The sequence below is a fragment of the Hyperoodon ampullatus genome, assembly GCF_949752795.1.
Source record: "Hyperoodon ampullatus genome assembly, chromosome: 4".
In the NCBI taxonomy this organism is placed as follows: Eukaryota; Metazoa; Chordata; class Mammalia; order Artiodactyla; family Ziphiidae; genus Hyperoodon; species Hyperoodon ampullatus.
Window position 1 is genome coordinate 126,528,690 of NC_136917.1, and position 17,098 is coordinate 126,545,787.

The 17,098-nt window shown below is 35.8% G+C and overlaps 1 protein-coding gene across 1 annotated transcript in view; it reads right to left on the reverse strand.

The window, feature by feature from the left end:
- The window catches only part of IPO11 (importin 11), a gene marked incomplete at its 5' end in the record, with an annotated part of 180,137 nt that overhangs the window by 65,629 nt on the left and 97,410 nt on the right, over nt 1–17,098 (reverse strand). Inside the window, one exon of the mRNA XM_079703593.1 lies at nt 7,739–7,860. Within this exon, the coding sequence (XP_079559719.1) occupies nt 7,739–7,860 (122 nt within the window). The remainder of the gene's footprint in view (nt 1–7,738; nt 7,861–17,098) is intronic.

Consider the following 17,098-nt stretch of genomic DNA (forward strand, 5'->3'; position numbering starts at 1 on the left):
GCACCAGTGCTGGCTAGCAGGCTCACCAACCTGCAGGCGGGGGCTACCAGGCGTGGAGCCAGGCACCAGTGGCAATGGGAAACCCAGTTACCAAAACTGACTCTAGATGAGAGAACCTAACAGACCAGTAACAATGGAAGAAATTGAGAAAGTTATCAAAAAGCTACCATCCCCCAAAATACCAGGCCCAGAGGGTGTTACAGGTTAAAAAAAAAATCCTTCATGAAGAAAGATCTTAAGCAACATGATGAACTCAGAAGCTCATGAAAAGAGGCCACCAATCCTAATGTTTTAAAAACAAGATACATCACCTCATATTGCGAATGTTAGTGAAATGAAGCATTACTTGTGTGGATTCTGTGCAGCTTTCAACAATGTAGCAATCATTGGGCTTCCCTGGTGGCACAGTGGTTAAGAATCCACCTGCTAATGCAGGGGACATGGGTTCGAGCCCTGGTCCGGGAGGATCCCACATGCCGCAGAGCAACTAAGCCTGTGTGCCACAATGCTGAGCCTGCACTCTGGAGCCCACGAGCCACAACTACTGAGCCTGTGTGCCACAACTGCTGAGCCTACACTCTGGAGCCCGCAAGTCACAACTACTGAGCCTGCGTGCCACAACTACTGAAGCCCACATGCCTAGAGCCCGTGCTCCGCAACAAGAGAAGCCACCACAATGAGAAGCCCATGCGCCACAACAAAGAGTGGCCCCCACTCACCTCAACTAGAGAGGGCCTGCACACAGCAATGAAGACCCGATGCAGCCCAAAATAAATAAATAAAAATTTTTTTTAAATGTAGCAATTGCATTTCCCATTGGAAGGTCCTCTTTTGGCAAGAGCTGTATGAAATCAAAACCCAGGATGCAGTACTTCAGTTGAGAAGGGATGGATTTCAAAACTTGCACCATGGGGCTTCCCCGGTGGCACAGTGGTTGAGAGCCCACCTGCCAATGCAGGGGACACGGGTTCGTGCCCCAGTCTGGGAAGATCCCACATGCCGCAGAGCGGCTGGGCCCGTGAGCCATGGCCGCTGAGCCTGTGCGTCCGGAGCCTGTGCTCCGCAACGGGAGAGGCCACAACAGTGTGAGGCCCGCATAATGCAAAAAAAAAAAAAAAACTTGCACCATGGAATCCTTCCCCCATTAATGGAGAAGGCAACAACACTAGCACTTATGTTTGGTCTGTATGAGGATTTATCTTGCCTTCTCCTTAAGCATATCAGTACTCCAGAGTTTGCAACCGGTAGGTAGCATGGCAGCAGTACTTGCAGGGATAACATAAAGCAATTTTCATGCCACCAGAACGAGTTCAAACATTGCTTCAAGACCACAAGTATCATGACAAATTTACACTTGTCAGGCTTTCAAGGCACCAAAATGCCATGGAATTAGAGAGTGTTATCAAGGCCTGGTGCCTGTTCTTTTCAGTAATGGATTCAGCAAAGTCCTTTTTTTGGCCTTCGAGGTTCCATCAAGGAACATCTGCTTATGGCAATGACTCACAATGCTCATTTGGTCAATGATATTATCTGTGGAGGTCTATAGGGTGCCATGTTGGAATCTTGTTTTTTCCAGTTAATATTGTAAAAACTTAAATACGGTCTCAGATTGATGGTGAATTTCCATCTTTCCCCAAGGTTTTCCAAAAACTCTGGTTAAAACAGGACAGGAATCTGACAAATCTTTTCAGAGGTGCCCATTTCTTGGGGCATAACTGATGCAACTTATGAATTCTTGTCAAAGATTATATGAAAGAAATCAGTTAAGTGCCACTTATCAACTGAAGAGACCAAAGGGAAATGCAGTTTGGCCTCATTCTTAATCGGCCAAATACAAGTTGGTGTCATAAATCCAGGGCACAATGAATAATGGGCAAAGCTGCTTTCCTTAAGCACCAACAAATTCAGAATAGACACTTTCAGTAGGAAAAAAGAATGGCGGGGGGGGGAGCAAGAGAGAGGCTGGGGACAGGGATGAGTGAATAAGGACTGCTGAAGAGCACGTGGTTCCTTCTGGAGGTGACGAAATGTTCTAAAACTGACTGTGATGATGGATGCACAACACTATGGATATGCTAAAGAGTACTGAATTGTACACTTTAAATGGGTAAATTGTACGGTCTGTGAATTATATCCTTATCAAGCTGTTATCACACACATACACAAAAGATGTTTCTAAAACGTTTTTCTTGTGAAAGACGTAAAAAATTAAGAACTAATTTTTACTGAAGTAAAGCTACTAAAATATTAGGTTAAGAATTTACAGATAAAAGAAAATAATGTAAAATGCTAAATAAGAATACATGACCTAGGAGTAAAAGATGCATCCTATTTTAAAGGATGAAAATAAAATTCTGTCACATTAAATACTCACTTAGGAATGGTCAGTTTAAACCAAACATAATTCTGGTAAAACAACACATCCACAATTTAAAAATTTTAAACTGCTTTTTATTTAACTATATTTAAACTATAACAAAATATTAGTTTGGAACCTGTTACCTTGATTCTACTAGCCTGTTTTTTTTTTTTTTTGCATTACGCGGGCCTCTCATTGTTGTGGCCTCTCCCCTTGCGGAGCGCAGGCTCCGGACGCACAGGCTCAGCGGCCATGGCTCACGGGCCCAGCCGCTCCGCGGCGTGTGGGATCTTCCCAGACCGGGGCACGAACCCGTGTCCCCTGCATCGGCAGGCGGACTCTCAACCACTGCGCCACCAGGGAAGCCCATACTAGCCTGTTTTTAAAGCTGTAAAATGACTTAGAAAATTACCTTAGAAAATTTATACAGAATAATAAATTTCCAAATGCTGATCATAATATATACTATTCTTGAGATAGAAGAGAACTATGGAGAGGTACTAAGTGTCCAACCCAAATCTGTGTAGTATATCTGATACCAAGAGGACTTTATTATAAGGTAATTTCACCTGGAAAGCAAGCCATCATAGCTAAAAACCCTGTTGCTTTGTCAACCTCTTTTGAATTATTCAACTAGCTTAAGTAAAATATTCCCCATTAGTGACTTCCTTAAATCTAAAAAAAAAAAAAAATCAAAAAATTCAAAATTCTTAAAATGCTTAATCTCAGAGAACACTTATTCACATCTGAAATTCTTAGAACTGCATTATAAAAATGTGTCTTTTAAGTTAGACAATGAATTGCTATTTCAGAGAGCAGAGTCAAAGGAAAGTTTGATTATTCTCATTCTCATCCATGAAAGTTTTTGTTTAATCTATGTCTTTGGAGGAAAACATTAAAAGAGTTATATGTAAATAATGTTATCTTCATATAAAAATTAGCAGAAGAAAATATTACTCCCTTTATGTATAAATAATATGGACCCTAAGAAAGGGAAAAAATTCAAACTTGAAATTATTCCAGCTACAAAACAAAAAGGACACAAGACAACTGTACTGCACAACTACAGAAAAAAAAAAAAAAAAAGGATTGCTCTATGTTCAGAAGGTGACCAAGAAGATATACTAAGAACGTCTGGAGAAGACATGGACAAAATCATGTATCCTTAAGTTTAAGTGACAATGCAGAATACTACAAAAGATCATCAAGCTGAAGGTGACATGACTTTGACATATGTGGTTAGCATATTTTTAATGAATTAATGAACAGATAAACAAATACTCAATATACTAAAAATGTCCTGAATTTAAATTAATGCATGTACACAGAGACTTAAGCTTTTAGAACTTTACAGTGCAGTAAAAGGATGGATGGATGAGAGAGAGAGGAAGAAAGGGATAAAATAAAAACAGCTAACCTCATCTATCCAGACAGTTTGACCTCAATATGTAAACTCATTTAATCTTTATAATACTCTCATTAGCAAGATATTATTAGTATCCTCATTTCAAAAACAAGGAAACTTAGGCACAGGGAAGTTATTTGGCCATGGTCATTAGTGACTAGTGGTGCTGGAATTTGAGTGTGGTCCTAAAGCCTACAGTCTTTAACAGATTTCTGAATATGAAGTAGTGGATCATGGTAAAAGATAGCTTAATACAATAGTTTCCCAAATGGTCATTCTTTAGATCAGTGATTCTAAACTGGAGGTGGGAGGTTCTACTGGCATCTAGTGGGTAGAGGCCAGAGATGCTGCTAAATATGCTGCTATGAACAGCAGCCCCAATATGAAAAAATCATCTGGCCCCAAACTGTCGATAGTTACTGTGGTTGAGAAACTGTTTTAGAAAAGTGTTATTTCTGCATGTGAAAATCCATTATAATAAAGAAGAAGAAAATAACATTTCCCAAGGTAGCCTGATTCAAAATATCACTATCAATACATTATTCTCTAGACCTCCTTATTTCAGGCAAAGGAAATGTTACACTGCAAAGTCTAAAAGAAACACAGGAAGAGGAAATTACTATTATGTAGGAGGTTAACCAGGAAATATCACTGGGGATGTGGATGGGGGAAAAAATTTCCCCAAACTCCATCAACTATGTACCTATAAGTATAAGAAAGGTTATAATGGGAAATGATAAAACTGCTGACCTAAACGTCAACATTACCTTCCACTAGAGCAGGTGACTATAAATTTTCCTAAGTTATGTCATGGGCCAATGATAATGTGGCAAACTTAAGTTTTTTTGGTTGTTTTTCAGATGGTCACATTTTCTGTATCTATCAATGCTTCTTTAGTCATTAATCCATTAAGGACTATAAAGTTAAATCATTATTCTTTAAAATTCTATTACATTATTCAAGATTTTCTTGGTACTTAAAATGACATGAATTCACTACCGCCCAATAGATTTTTCAATACTTCATTTTAAAAACATAAATAAGATCTGATTTTCCCATTCACAAAGCTATCTCTTCACAATTTTTACTTTCTTTTCTAAATTTTTTAAATTTATTTTCTATTGAAGTATAATTTACGATGTTGTGTTAGTTTTTAGTGTATAGCAAAGTGATTATATACGTATTTTTTCAGATTCTTTTCCATTATAGATTATTACATGATATTGAATATAACCCTGTGCCATACTGTAAATCCCTGTTGCTTATTTTATATACAGTACTGTGTATGTTAATCCCCAACTCCTAATTTACCCCCACCATAAGTTTGCTTTCTGTGTCTGTGAGTCTATTTCTGTTTTGTAAATAAGTTCATTTGTATCATTTTTTTAGATGCCACATATAAGTGATATCATGATATTTTTAAATTTGAAAATTTAATGCTTAAGAAAATTTCAAGCCTTAATAAAATTCTGTCCCTCAATTTATGCAGACTGACATGAGCCCCAGTCTAAGTATTCTTTTAGACTTATAGAAGCCTTTTTTATTTTCTTTACAGACCCAACTATTTCCATAACTTAAGTATCAAAAATGTTTTTGAATCACACATATAAAATTAAATATTGAAGGCAACAGTATTATCATAAAAAGTGTAAAACAAATATGCTTTAGATACAATTAGGTATCTTTCTCACTTCTTTTTTTTTTTTTTTTTTTTTTGGCGGTACGCCGGCCTCTCACTGTTGTGGCCGCTCCCGCTGCGGAGCACAGGCTCCGGACGCGCAGGCTCAGCGGCCATGGCTCACGGGCCCAGCCGCTCCGCGGCATGTGGGATCCTCCTGGACCAGGGCACGAACCCGTGTCCCCTGCATCAGCAGGCGGACTCTCAACCACTGCACCACCAGGGAAGCCTCTCTTTCTCACTTTTTAACCTGTGTCATTTCAAGTTTTCCCTCAATAATCTCAGTACTTTATGTTAGAGAAAACTCTAACATGCTGTATTAACCTTAATACTTTTTTTCCATCCATTAATTTACTGAGCAAATGTTTACAGTGTTGACTACTGCCAAAGAACAGGTTCTTTAACATTTCCATTTTAAAGGCCTGAATAAATCTCTAGTCAGTGTATTTCCACTAAGAGAAAGGGAAAGAGCAGTAAGTTAAAATGTTGGTAACTTCAATTTGATTTCCAAAAATAAATAAAGACACCACTCAGCTTCACAGGGAGGAAATAATGTTGGTCTTCTGTACATCCACCTGGGAAGCAGCACACCTGGTAGTTCAAAGAGCAAGCTCTGGCATCAAGCTGCCCAAGGTCAAACTTTGCCCTATGACATGCCACTTGCCAGATCCTAGGCAAGTCATTTAACATAAGTTATTTCTTTGCTCTATAAAAAGAAGACAATCATGCCTCTAACTGAGGACAGTTTAAAACTTAAATGAGATATAAATGTAAAGTACTTAGCAAAATATAATGCATATGGTAATGTAAGCATATAAGGTAGGGGGTCCCCAGAGAAAGAGAATCAGGCATGGCTTTGACATAAGAGAAGCCATTTTTTGCCTAAGTCATTCTGTGATCTAAGCCTGGCCACAATGCTTAACCTTGAGCAGGACTTGGTAATAATGATCTTAAGGGAACAAAAGAACAAACTGTTATCAAGCAAGAGAAGTAGCAAGAGCAAAGATAACAAATTAGTTGTAAAAACTCACAGTTCTGTTTCAATAGTAAAGACTAGCATGAAGCACTTTCTTGAGCAGTTCTGCAGAATTTAAACCTCCTAGCCACTCAACCTCCAGATCAACTGGAACGTAAGGGATGATGATGTTGACCTTCACTGACCCCCATGATTTCAATCAACCAAAGCTTGGACTCTGTCAAGCACCCAAGCACCTTCACGAATATGCATGTACCCTTAGCTTAAAACTTTCCAAATTTTGCTGTTCATGGAAACACTCCACTGGGAAAGATCCCCAGTGCTCTTCTTACTTGTTGCAAGTAATAAATCCTTCCTTCTCCCAGTCTTTGACTTGGTTCTACCTTTTGGCTCGACACCCACCAAGAGGCAAACCCGGTTTTTGGGTAACAGTTAAGTGCTCAAAAATTATTATCTATTGTTATGGGGTTAGGATTAAATAATTACCTGTGCTCTTAATCCAAATTACCATACCAGAAATAAATAATAAAATTTTTAGAAGAATTTCTAAAGCTAACTGCACTTATTTCACTAATTTATCACTAGGATAAATGTGCTCTAAAAATTCCCTAAGACAAAAAGATCTAATATATCATCCTTCTCACACAGTATCAAGTCTTAAAAGGCCTGCTTTTATGCCTTTAAAATTAAAAGTAGCCCAAAAAAAGCATATAATGCCAAACAAAGACAGAGATAAAGGCAAAAAAAAACAAACAAACAAACCAAGATACTCTTCAAAAAATGTCCAAAATCAAAGCGTTTTGTATTTGCTTTTGGAAATGAGAATTTTAACAAAGTTTTACTGTAAAGTATATTATAATGACTTCATCTAAGTAAGGAGAAAACAATAACTTGTAAGCTTCTTTAGAGATAATCCAAAATAAATAACAACAAAATTATGTAACAAACTTTTGAATTACCAAGAGGATAATATATTTTATGAAGTGCTACTGACATTGAAATATTATATATTTAATATATTCATATAAAAAGAGGACCTAAAATAAGTCTAACAAAATCTGGTTATTTTAAAAAATGGGAATTCAGACAAAAATGGAATTGGTAAAATGAACATAACCAAGTTAAACAGCAGTGCCCACCACTCCACGCACATCTTTTTAGATCTAGACCAACACTTGCCACATCATTATCTACTAACAAAATTAGCATACATATGCATAAAACAGCACTGCCCAGCAACACACAGCAATACCAATGGCCAAAACAGTGCTAACATTTTGATGCTTTAACAAAACAAATTTTAAGAAAACATTTCCTCACCTATTATCAGATGGCAGAAGAGAAAGCAAAGCCAAAGCTGAAAGTTTTCTTCTTTCAGGCTGGGTAATATTGTCCATGCGATCAACCCACATTTCAATCATATTTCCCAAAAGCTGGTCCATCTGAAAAAAAGACCAGGAGGCATCTCAAATATTTAAAATGCTATTTACTTGTGGATAAGTACTGTTGAAGGCTAAAATCTCGTAAGGAATGGCTAAAGTTCAATTCCAGCAAACCAGAGAATTGGAATATAAGAATTTGGGGGAAGCCTTGAGCTGGAAAAAAATAATTTGAGCAAAACCAGAAAATGACTCTAATTAATCTTGAGAGCCAATTAACTCTGAGAGCCAAATAGACTTGTTCAACTCATCTAGGCTAAGGGTCCAGTTGTTTGGTCAAATACTAGTCTAGACATTGCCATGAAAGTATTTTGCAGATAAGATTAACATTTACATGAGTTGACTTTAAGTAAAGATTACCCTAGATAATGTGGGTTAGGTTTCATTCAATCAGTTGAAAGCCTTAACAGCAAAAACTAAGGTTTCCTAGAAAGAAGAAATCCCGCCTCAAGACTGTAACATAGAAATCCTGCCTGAGTTTTCATTTGCAGCCTGCCCTACAAAATTAGAAATTGCTAGTCCCTGCAATCATATGAGCCAATTCCTTATAATCCACCCCCCTTCTCGTGTATATGCGCCTCTACATGTGTATATTCTCTCAATCTCTCTCTCTCTCTCTCCATATACACAGAACCGGTTCTATTTTTCTGAAAAACCCTAACTGATACAGTTAGAATCTATAAAGTAAAACAGGACCAAGTGTACTCATCATGTAGACTGAAAGTGGGTCCCAGGGTTTGCTTATAAACACCTGTACACTTCTCGCACCTTTTAAAGAATGCATTTAATATCAGAATCTGTACTTCATGGATTTTAGTAATGTAAGATCAACCTTGAATTCCCATACTTTCCTACTTTTGTGCTTCTACATTTTTTCAAAAAAATGCTTCAACACATTTTTTTCCAACACATTTTGAAAAATAATAAACAGTCAAGGAAACACTTATTAGTTTAAGGCAATTATTTATACTTGAGGTCCCCAAACTGTGTGCTGTGTCCCAAGATGCCACAGTAAACTCATAAAATATTTAAAATTATTCAGAGAAACCTAATGACATCCGTCACATACTGCAAAAACTACTAGTTCAAGATAGTACCCAGTTTTAACATTACACTCCTTTTGATGACTTCATATCTTTGCAAAGTACTACCAAAAAATCAAGGTAGAACAGAAGATGAAAGTAGAGGTATCCAATATGATTCTAAGGTTTAAGAACTTGGGTGTTGCCCAATAGGCATACACATTCCATTAATCAGTAACTGTGGTTATTTAAGAATGAAATAAAGATATTATTCTTTAGATTTTTGTGTATAATTTTCAATAGATATTAAGTTATTAGGACATGAATACAAATTAATTTGTTTGGATCTAACTACTTAATAAAAGGAACAGTTAGCTATTTATATTTCTTTTAGCCTAGAGGCATTGTGAAAATAATACTAACATATTAAGGGCACAATGAAGCAATACAGTCCAGTAACTGCTGATTTATACCATGTGTCTTCGATTTGTACTTAATTTGGAAACAAACGGCTCAGATACTTTATAGATTTACTGCAATTAATATCTAGTAAGCAAGATTTAAAAAATAAAGCATAACCATAGAAAAGCAAATATCCAGTTATTAAAATGTAATATATACAACTAAAGCTATAGTAATATATGCAGTTGAAATGAAGATGCAATCAGCAAAGACAGGTATCTCTATGGTCTAATTTTATTTATTTATAACTTACATTTATTTCCTCTACTATAAAAATATTTAACAGCACATAACAAAGAATAGAAACAAGACAACTGTAACACATGTTGATGACCATTTATAGCGAATCATAAAGCAAAAGAAGAATTCTGCAGTATTTCAGAGAACTAATTTCTAAAATCAAGGTATTTCTTAAGCAGCATAATAAAAAGGTGATGAGATTTCTCTACCTTGATAATGTATGCCAAAATCTACCCTGGCGGATCATGCTGAAGATACCACGATTAAATAAATATCTACCGTAGAAAGACAGAATTTTATTTCTGACTGGTTCCATCATTTTTACTACTTTAAAGAATATGAGTTATAAATGCTGTCTGTAAGAATTAAGTAATTTTATATAATTATATTCTCTGTAGGAACAGAATGTTTATGCAAATGGTGATCTTTTTTTATTTCTCTCTCCAAATGTTTTCTTAGTCTAACCTTCATACCAGTTGCTATTCAAGCAATAAAATGTCATTTTTACGTAAAATTTCATGAAACATCATTCACTGTGTGGAAACAAAAAAGTACCTTCAATCTCTCTAGTATTAGAAAGGTGTGTGCTGTTTCAAGTCAAATACTTAGGACTGATTAAGGAAAAAGTCTTATAATCAAAGTAGCAGGTCTTGAGGAAAGTCATCTTCTTACCTTGTAGAATTGAAGTTACCAAAATGTTTCACTCCTCCCCCCAAATTTATAAAGTCTAAATTAAGGAATATTGCCAGAAAGAGTAAGATGGCAATGTTTCTAGAAAACAAGGAAATACTTAAGGAATAGTTGAGTTCAGTCTTAGTTTTACAGAAAGATAAACAGATAATATTACTCCAATTACGCAGCTGCACACAACTTACTGCATCTTTATAAAAAAGTTATTTACCCTAGAAGCATACTGACATTGTGAAAACAATTTTAGCTTTGAACATATGCATTTGCTGGCTCCCTCTGAAATCCCACTAAAATGAGAGTAAAGAAATATAAAAAGCAAACAAATAACCCCCCAGGGTCTATAAAAGAGGAGAAACTACACGGGTAAAGATGGCTACGAGTTTTTGGAAGATGGCAGGTGAATGAAAGAGTGGTAAGTGATTTGGCTGAACAGAAAAGCCTGGAACCAAACTGCCTGCCAGAGGAATAATAATCTAATGCAAACAGACTTGGTTCTAAGAACCTTGCAATCATCAGGCCACAAAGAAGACAGAGGTGAGGCACAGAGCTCATAACAGGAAAACTAGCTGGGAATCTGTATAAAGAACAATTAGAACCTTCTAGATTGCTTTCCCCACTCCTAAAGGAGTCAAAAGAAACAGTATCTGCAAAAATAAAATCCAAGAAGCTCCAACTCAAGGCATCAACAACAGGGGGAAGGCAAGGTGAGAAACAAATTAAAATCAGATGACTTAAATAAAAATCAGGACGCCGAAGGGCGAAACACCCTCATCCCAAAAGCCTGTTTTCCCATCCTGAATTCCACAACACTTGTTTACACCTAGATGCTATCCCTCAGAAGAAAGAGAGGAAGCCTAAAGAGAAAAAGGGCCTACAAATACTGTCATTTTCTAGCAAATTTCCCTACAGCAAAAGTAACATTCTTCAATACCCTAAGGCTCTAAATTCTAAATTATGTTATCAGTCTAAAAAGTTTTCTTCATTCAATATAAATAATGACTCTGAAAGACTCTGACTAGCAAATGCTTAGAGGTGGAACTGTTCTAAAGGTGACTTCTGCAATGAACCCAACTTCTTTCCTAAAGATATTAAATCACTCTTAATTAACTTGGTTTTCTCTATTATCTGACAACTGTTTTCAAGTGTTTAGAAGATACAAACCTTTCTGCAAAATCCTTGCTTGCTTCAAAGCTATCTGGATTTACTGGAACTCATTTTCCTAGTCCTATTTAATTCTGATGTTCTTTAAAACTGTGCTCACAGTCAAAAGTAGCCATTTGAACTACAATAATATTTCATTCTCTTTCATTCCCGTAGTCTCTAGACTCAAACATGATGGCTTGACAATTTCTGGTCAAATTCTTTGTGAAAAACATTTCTTCTTCACATTGAAAAGTGAAAAAAGAAGTGTTCCATGAAAAGCCAGTGCTCTAAATACAGTGAGAGAAATAAGACTAAACCTATAACATCTCTCTTCAATCCTTCATATTGTCAAAGGGTTGACATAGTACCAGCACCAGCCACAGGTCATTATTTCTGTATATTTTGATGTTTAACCCAGTGGAGGTGGTGGCCTACTCTCGTGTATTTTTTTAAATGTAAACCTAAGACATCTGCAATAACGGAAACATAAGACATTTCAGAAAATTTTCCACATGACTTTTATTTTTTTTAATTTAATTTTGACTTTATATTGGAGTATAGTTGATTGATCACATGATGACTCTTAAATGCGCAGCACCTAAAGAACTATCCATTAGTTAGTCTGCCCTGGATTAGCAAAGCATATTATTTTGGGTAGAAAGATGGTGTTAAGCACAGGATAGCACAGAGGCAAATTTCCTTTAAGGTCTAATAACAAGTAAAACTATATTTTCAGATCTTCTCCATTCATGCAAATACAAACTATGCTAGGTGACTCATTTCCAGATTCAAACCATGCTGCTACTAACAATCACTTGAGGTAAAATGAAAATTAAAATATTTAAAAATCAAAAAGTAACTATAAATTAAAAATTTTTAATATAATCTTTCTTATTTTTTACACAAAGTGATATTTTAACACTGTCTATCAAGCTATGTAGCACAAATCGTTATCAAACCATTTTAATAATTTCTGCCTTTCCACCACATGAGGACTCAGTGAAAGGTCAGCAGGCTACAATGCAGGAAATGGCAGAATCCAACCACGCTGGCACCCTTATCTTGGACTTCTGAGCCTCCAGAACTTTTACCAACTGAGGTATGTACCCCTATATACAGAGGAAGCCAAGAAAAGAGAAATATGGTAACATCTCCCCAACTCTACCATCTCCTAGCTTTGTGACCTTGGAGTTCACAGTCAAATGGAGAAGACAAGCAAGTAAGCAATTCTGTAATTCAATCTGCAAGACCACTCAGCTGACCTGTAGAAGAGGGTCTGGAGGAAGCCCAATATTAGAGGTTATCGTAATATTCCAGTCACGCGAAAAGCACTTGGGCTATGGCAGCAGCAATGGAGGTGAAAAGAAGATGAATTTAACATGGCTTACAAAAATACAGGGGATGAAGGAATAAGTTAAATGATACCAGGACAGGGCTCAAAGTTCTTTGGGATAACTGGCCCAGGCCCTTAAATAAACTAAGGCCACAGGAAAAAAGGATGGAGGTGGGAGAGCTGTTCTATAATAAAAGATGAGAAAACTTCTGAATAAATGAGAGAGAAATACAGATTAAGCATAATGGACACACAAAAGAAGAAATGTCAGAGGACACTGAGTGCTCAAAGAAGACAGAAGACCTTGATGTAAAGATACTGGGACTGGATTGTAAGGAAAAGGTCAGAGTTGGCCTCCCTTAAAGGAGTGACTGTGGCTGGAGATAAGCAGAGTCAGTGATTAAGTCTTAGAAAATGCTTATGGTTTACTAGGAAGTGAAACCCATGAGACCAAGAAGGAAATCAATGGGAAATTAACTTACAGTGTCCTGGAACCTAAAGAAGGGAAGAATTTCAAGGAATGTGTGAATGAGTGTGTCACCTAAAACCAAAAGAGGAAGTTTCTGTGCCCTCCAATGAGGTTTATGTTATACAAATATAAAACACATATATAGTTACACACATATACACATAAATACATATGTATACACATATATGTTTGCATGTTATAGGTTAATCTAGCTTGATTCATCTAAAAGGCTTGTCTTTTTACGGACTTCCCTGGTGGTCCAGTGGTAAAGAATCTGCCTTTCAATGCAGGGGACTCGGGTTTGATCCCTGGTCAGGGAACTAAGATCCCACATGCCATGAGGCAACTAAGCCCACGCGCCACAACAACTGAGCTTGCGCGCCACAACTACTGAGCTTGCGCGCCTCAACGAGAGCCTGCGTGCCACAACTACAGAGCCCACGCGCCACAACTAGAGAAAGAAAACCCACATGCCACAACTAGAGAGAAGCCCATGCCACAATGAAAGATCCCGCAAGCGGCCTCAAGGAAGAACCCGCGTGCTGCAACTAAGACCCGACGCAGCCAAAACAATAAATAAATAAATAAATAAATAAAATAAATAAAAGATTTGTCTTTTTTGCATTAAATTTCCTTGGTACATTTGTCAAAAATAAACCGACCATTAATGTGTGCACCTATTTTCCAACTCAATTCTGTTTCATTGACCTAAATGTTTATTTTCATGCTATCCCACTTTCTTGGTTAGTATAGGTTTATAATAGGTCTTGAAATCAGATAGTATCATATATTCTTCAACTTTGTTCTTGTTTAAAGTAGGTTTGGCTATTCTAGGTCCATTACATTTCTATATAAATTTTAGAATTAGCATGCCAATTTCTACCAAAAAAGAAAAAACTGTTTAGGGAAAATTTGTATCTTAGCAATAATGAATCATCTAATCCATGAGCATACATATACATTTATTGAGATGTTTTTTAATGTTCTCAGCAATGTTTAGTAGTTTTTACTGTACCTGTCTTACACACATTTTGTTAAGTGTATCCTAAATATTTCTAGGTTTGAATGTTACTGTAAATCGTGTTTTGAGAATTTCAGTTTCCAGTTGTTCACTGGTAGTGAAGAAAAATAAAATTGTTTTTTATATATTGACCAAGTAACCCATGACCTTAGTAAACTGAGTAGTAGTTTTACTGGAGATAATAATATACAATCATGCTGTTTGCAAAGTGAGTCAGTTTTACTTATTCCTTTCCAATCTGTATGCTTTTATTTGTCTTTTTTTTGCCTTGTTGCACTGGCAGGGCTCCCAGTATCATAATGAATGGAAGTATTGATATATCAAATCTGTTAGAATTCTGCTCATTCTACTGCAAATATTTTGGATATTAAAGCTGAGAGATCTGTGATAGATACGTTAAATCACTTTTTTGTAATTGACCATATAAAAGAAAAAATTATGAAAGTGAAAGATATTATGAAAATTAAGAATGTGAACTATCACTCAACCAAAATGAAGTATTAATTATAAGAAAAATTGTGTACTTATGTGACTGCCCCCCTTTTGATGACAGATGAAAAATATATTGAATCTTTAGGTTCTTTCATTTACTGTATCCTAAACTTGGCTAATGATGGTTGTAAAGCTCAGCTCACTGAAAATGAAATAAAATTAAACCAATTAATATGACTTTTGGATAAACAAATATGACTTTTGGATGAAGTCTAAATATCTCTAAATATCCCAAACAGCATTTAGAAGAACTAGAAAAGCTCTGAATAGAACTGCACTTAGTTTAATAGAAGATGAGAGGTGATTCATGACTAGGAACATTAAGACAAATTACTACTTTTTGAGATTACAGGTTGCCTAGTGACTAATACTTAGGGAGGAAATTGTTGAAAATATTTGATGTCATTTTTTTATGTAAAATCTTGACTCAAACTAGAGTATTATTCAGCTAGTATCAGCAGCATCAAATAAAGAATCATATTTACAATTTTTAAATATCAGCAAATGATTTAGAAATTACTGTTTCATGTGCATGTGTATAAAATAAACTGATATCTTTTTCCTACGTTTTCTTCTGGAAGCTTTTACAGTTTTAGCTTTTTTTTTTTTTTTTTTTGCGGTACGCGGGCCTCTCACTGTTGTGGCCTCTCCCGTTGCGGAGCACAGGCTCCGGACGCGCAGGCTCAGCGGCCATGGCTCACGGGCCCAGCTGCTCCGTGGCATGTGGGATCCTCCCGGACCGGGGCACAAACCTGTGTCCCCTGCATCGGCAGGCGGACTCTCAACCACTGCGCCACCAGGGAAGCCCAGTTTTAGCTTTTTTGATCAATGATTCATTCCGAGTTAATTTTTTTGTGTCAAGTACTTCTTTGAAGAAATGATCTGGTGATGTGCCCAAAACTATTTGTGGAAATGTTGACACATCTTTAGGATTTGACTACATCAAAGAGTAGTCTTGAACATCTCAGTTTTCACATATTGCAAGAAAACTATCAACATTTGGTTAATAGCATTAGTACATATGAGGGAGAAATGAAAAGAAAAAGTAAAACTGCAGGGTTAATATTCTTCCAATTTCATAATTCAATTCCTGATTTTCAGGTATATTATTTATGTTTCTCTGATGCTTATTCAATATGATAGTAAACATGAAATTTATTAAGAAAAGCTTTCTGATTTGATTTACATCCCTCATTGCATATGATTAAATTTAGTGACTTAGAACCAAATATGTGGAAAATTTTTTTTTAGTTTTGACTGAAACTATATACAGCTTCTCCCTAGAGAGACACTGGCAATGAGGTTTTCAGTTAAATATTTCTTACTGAAATATTTTTCTCAAACACCAAGTTTATTATTTCAAATATTCTTTCACCTAGCTATATGAGTTCCATAAACATCATTAAATATCTTCAAAGTCATGAATTTCTCATTTTAAGTAATCTATATAAATATTTCAAAAAGCTGTTTTCTCATTTCAGGAAATACATGTTAGCTAGCAGGTGAAAAACAAATTTAGAATATAATGTTAGTCCCATAAATATTAATTTTTTGAAATTTCTATTAAATATTTCATGTCTTAAGATACTGTATTAAAACTGCACAGTTGATAGAATTTTTTAAATGCTGGTGGTACTTTTCCAAAGGTTTTTGTTCACTTTGACAGTGGAAAAACTTTATTATTTTGATCACTTTATTATCTAATATAAATTCATGATGTTCCCTTAATTTTTTTCCTGACTGCTGCAAAAATTCTTTACTTTGCCAGAAACATTAATAGAACATGACTGACATTCTGATGAAATGCATTTAGAACCTTCAACTTCTAATGATACAATTCTTAAGCACCTTTGCATCCAAAGTTTATATCATTAAGCAATAACAAATCACTGTATTTTGCTGAAATAATAAAAATATTTTTCATTCCAGAAATAAAGATTACTTTTACTTTGCACCAAGTCCTACAGTTTCAAGAGGTTCCAGATCGTTCTAAATTCTTCAACATATGAGAAGATGTTCTACACTGCAATTTATTATTAACATAGTTTCTTCATTGTACTCCTGCACATTCAAAAGATTTATTTACAAAACAGAAATGATAGGGACTTCCCTGGTGGTCCAGTGGTTAAGACTTCACCTTCCAATGCAGGGGGTGTGGGTTCATCCCTGGTCGGGAAGTTAAGATCCCACATGCCTCGCAGCCAAAAAACCAAAACATAAAACAGAAGCAGTATTTTAACAAATTCAATAAAGACTTTAAAAATGGTCCACATCAAAAAAAAATGATAAACTGCTTCATAGTAAAATTTATACTATTAATTATTTACAGCATTTATCAAGTTATTATTATACTATTTTCTAGTTAGCAG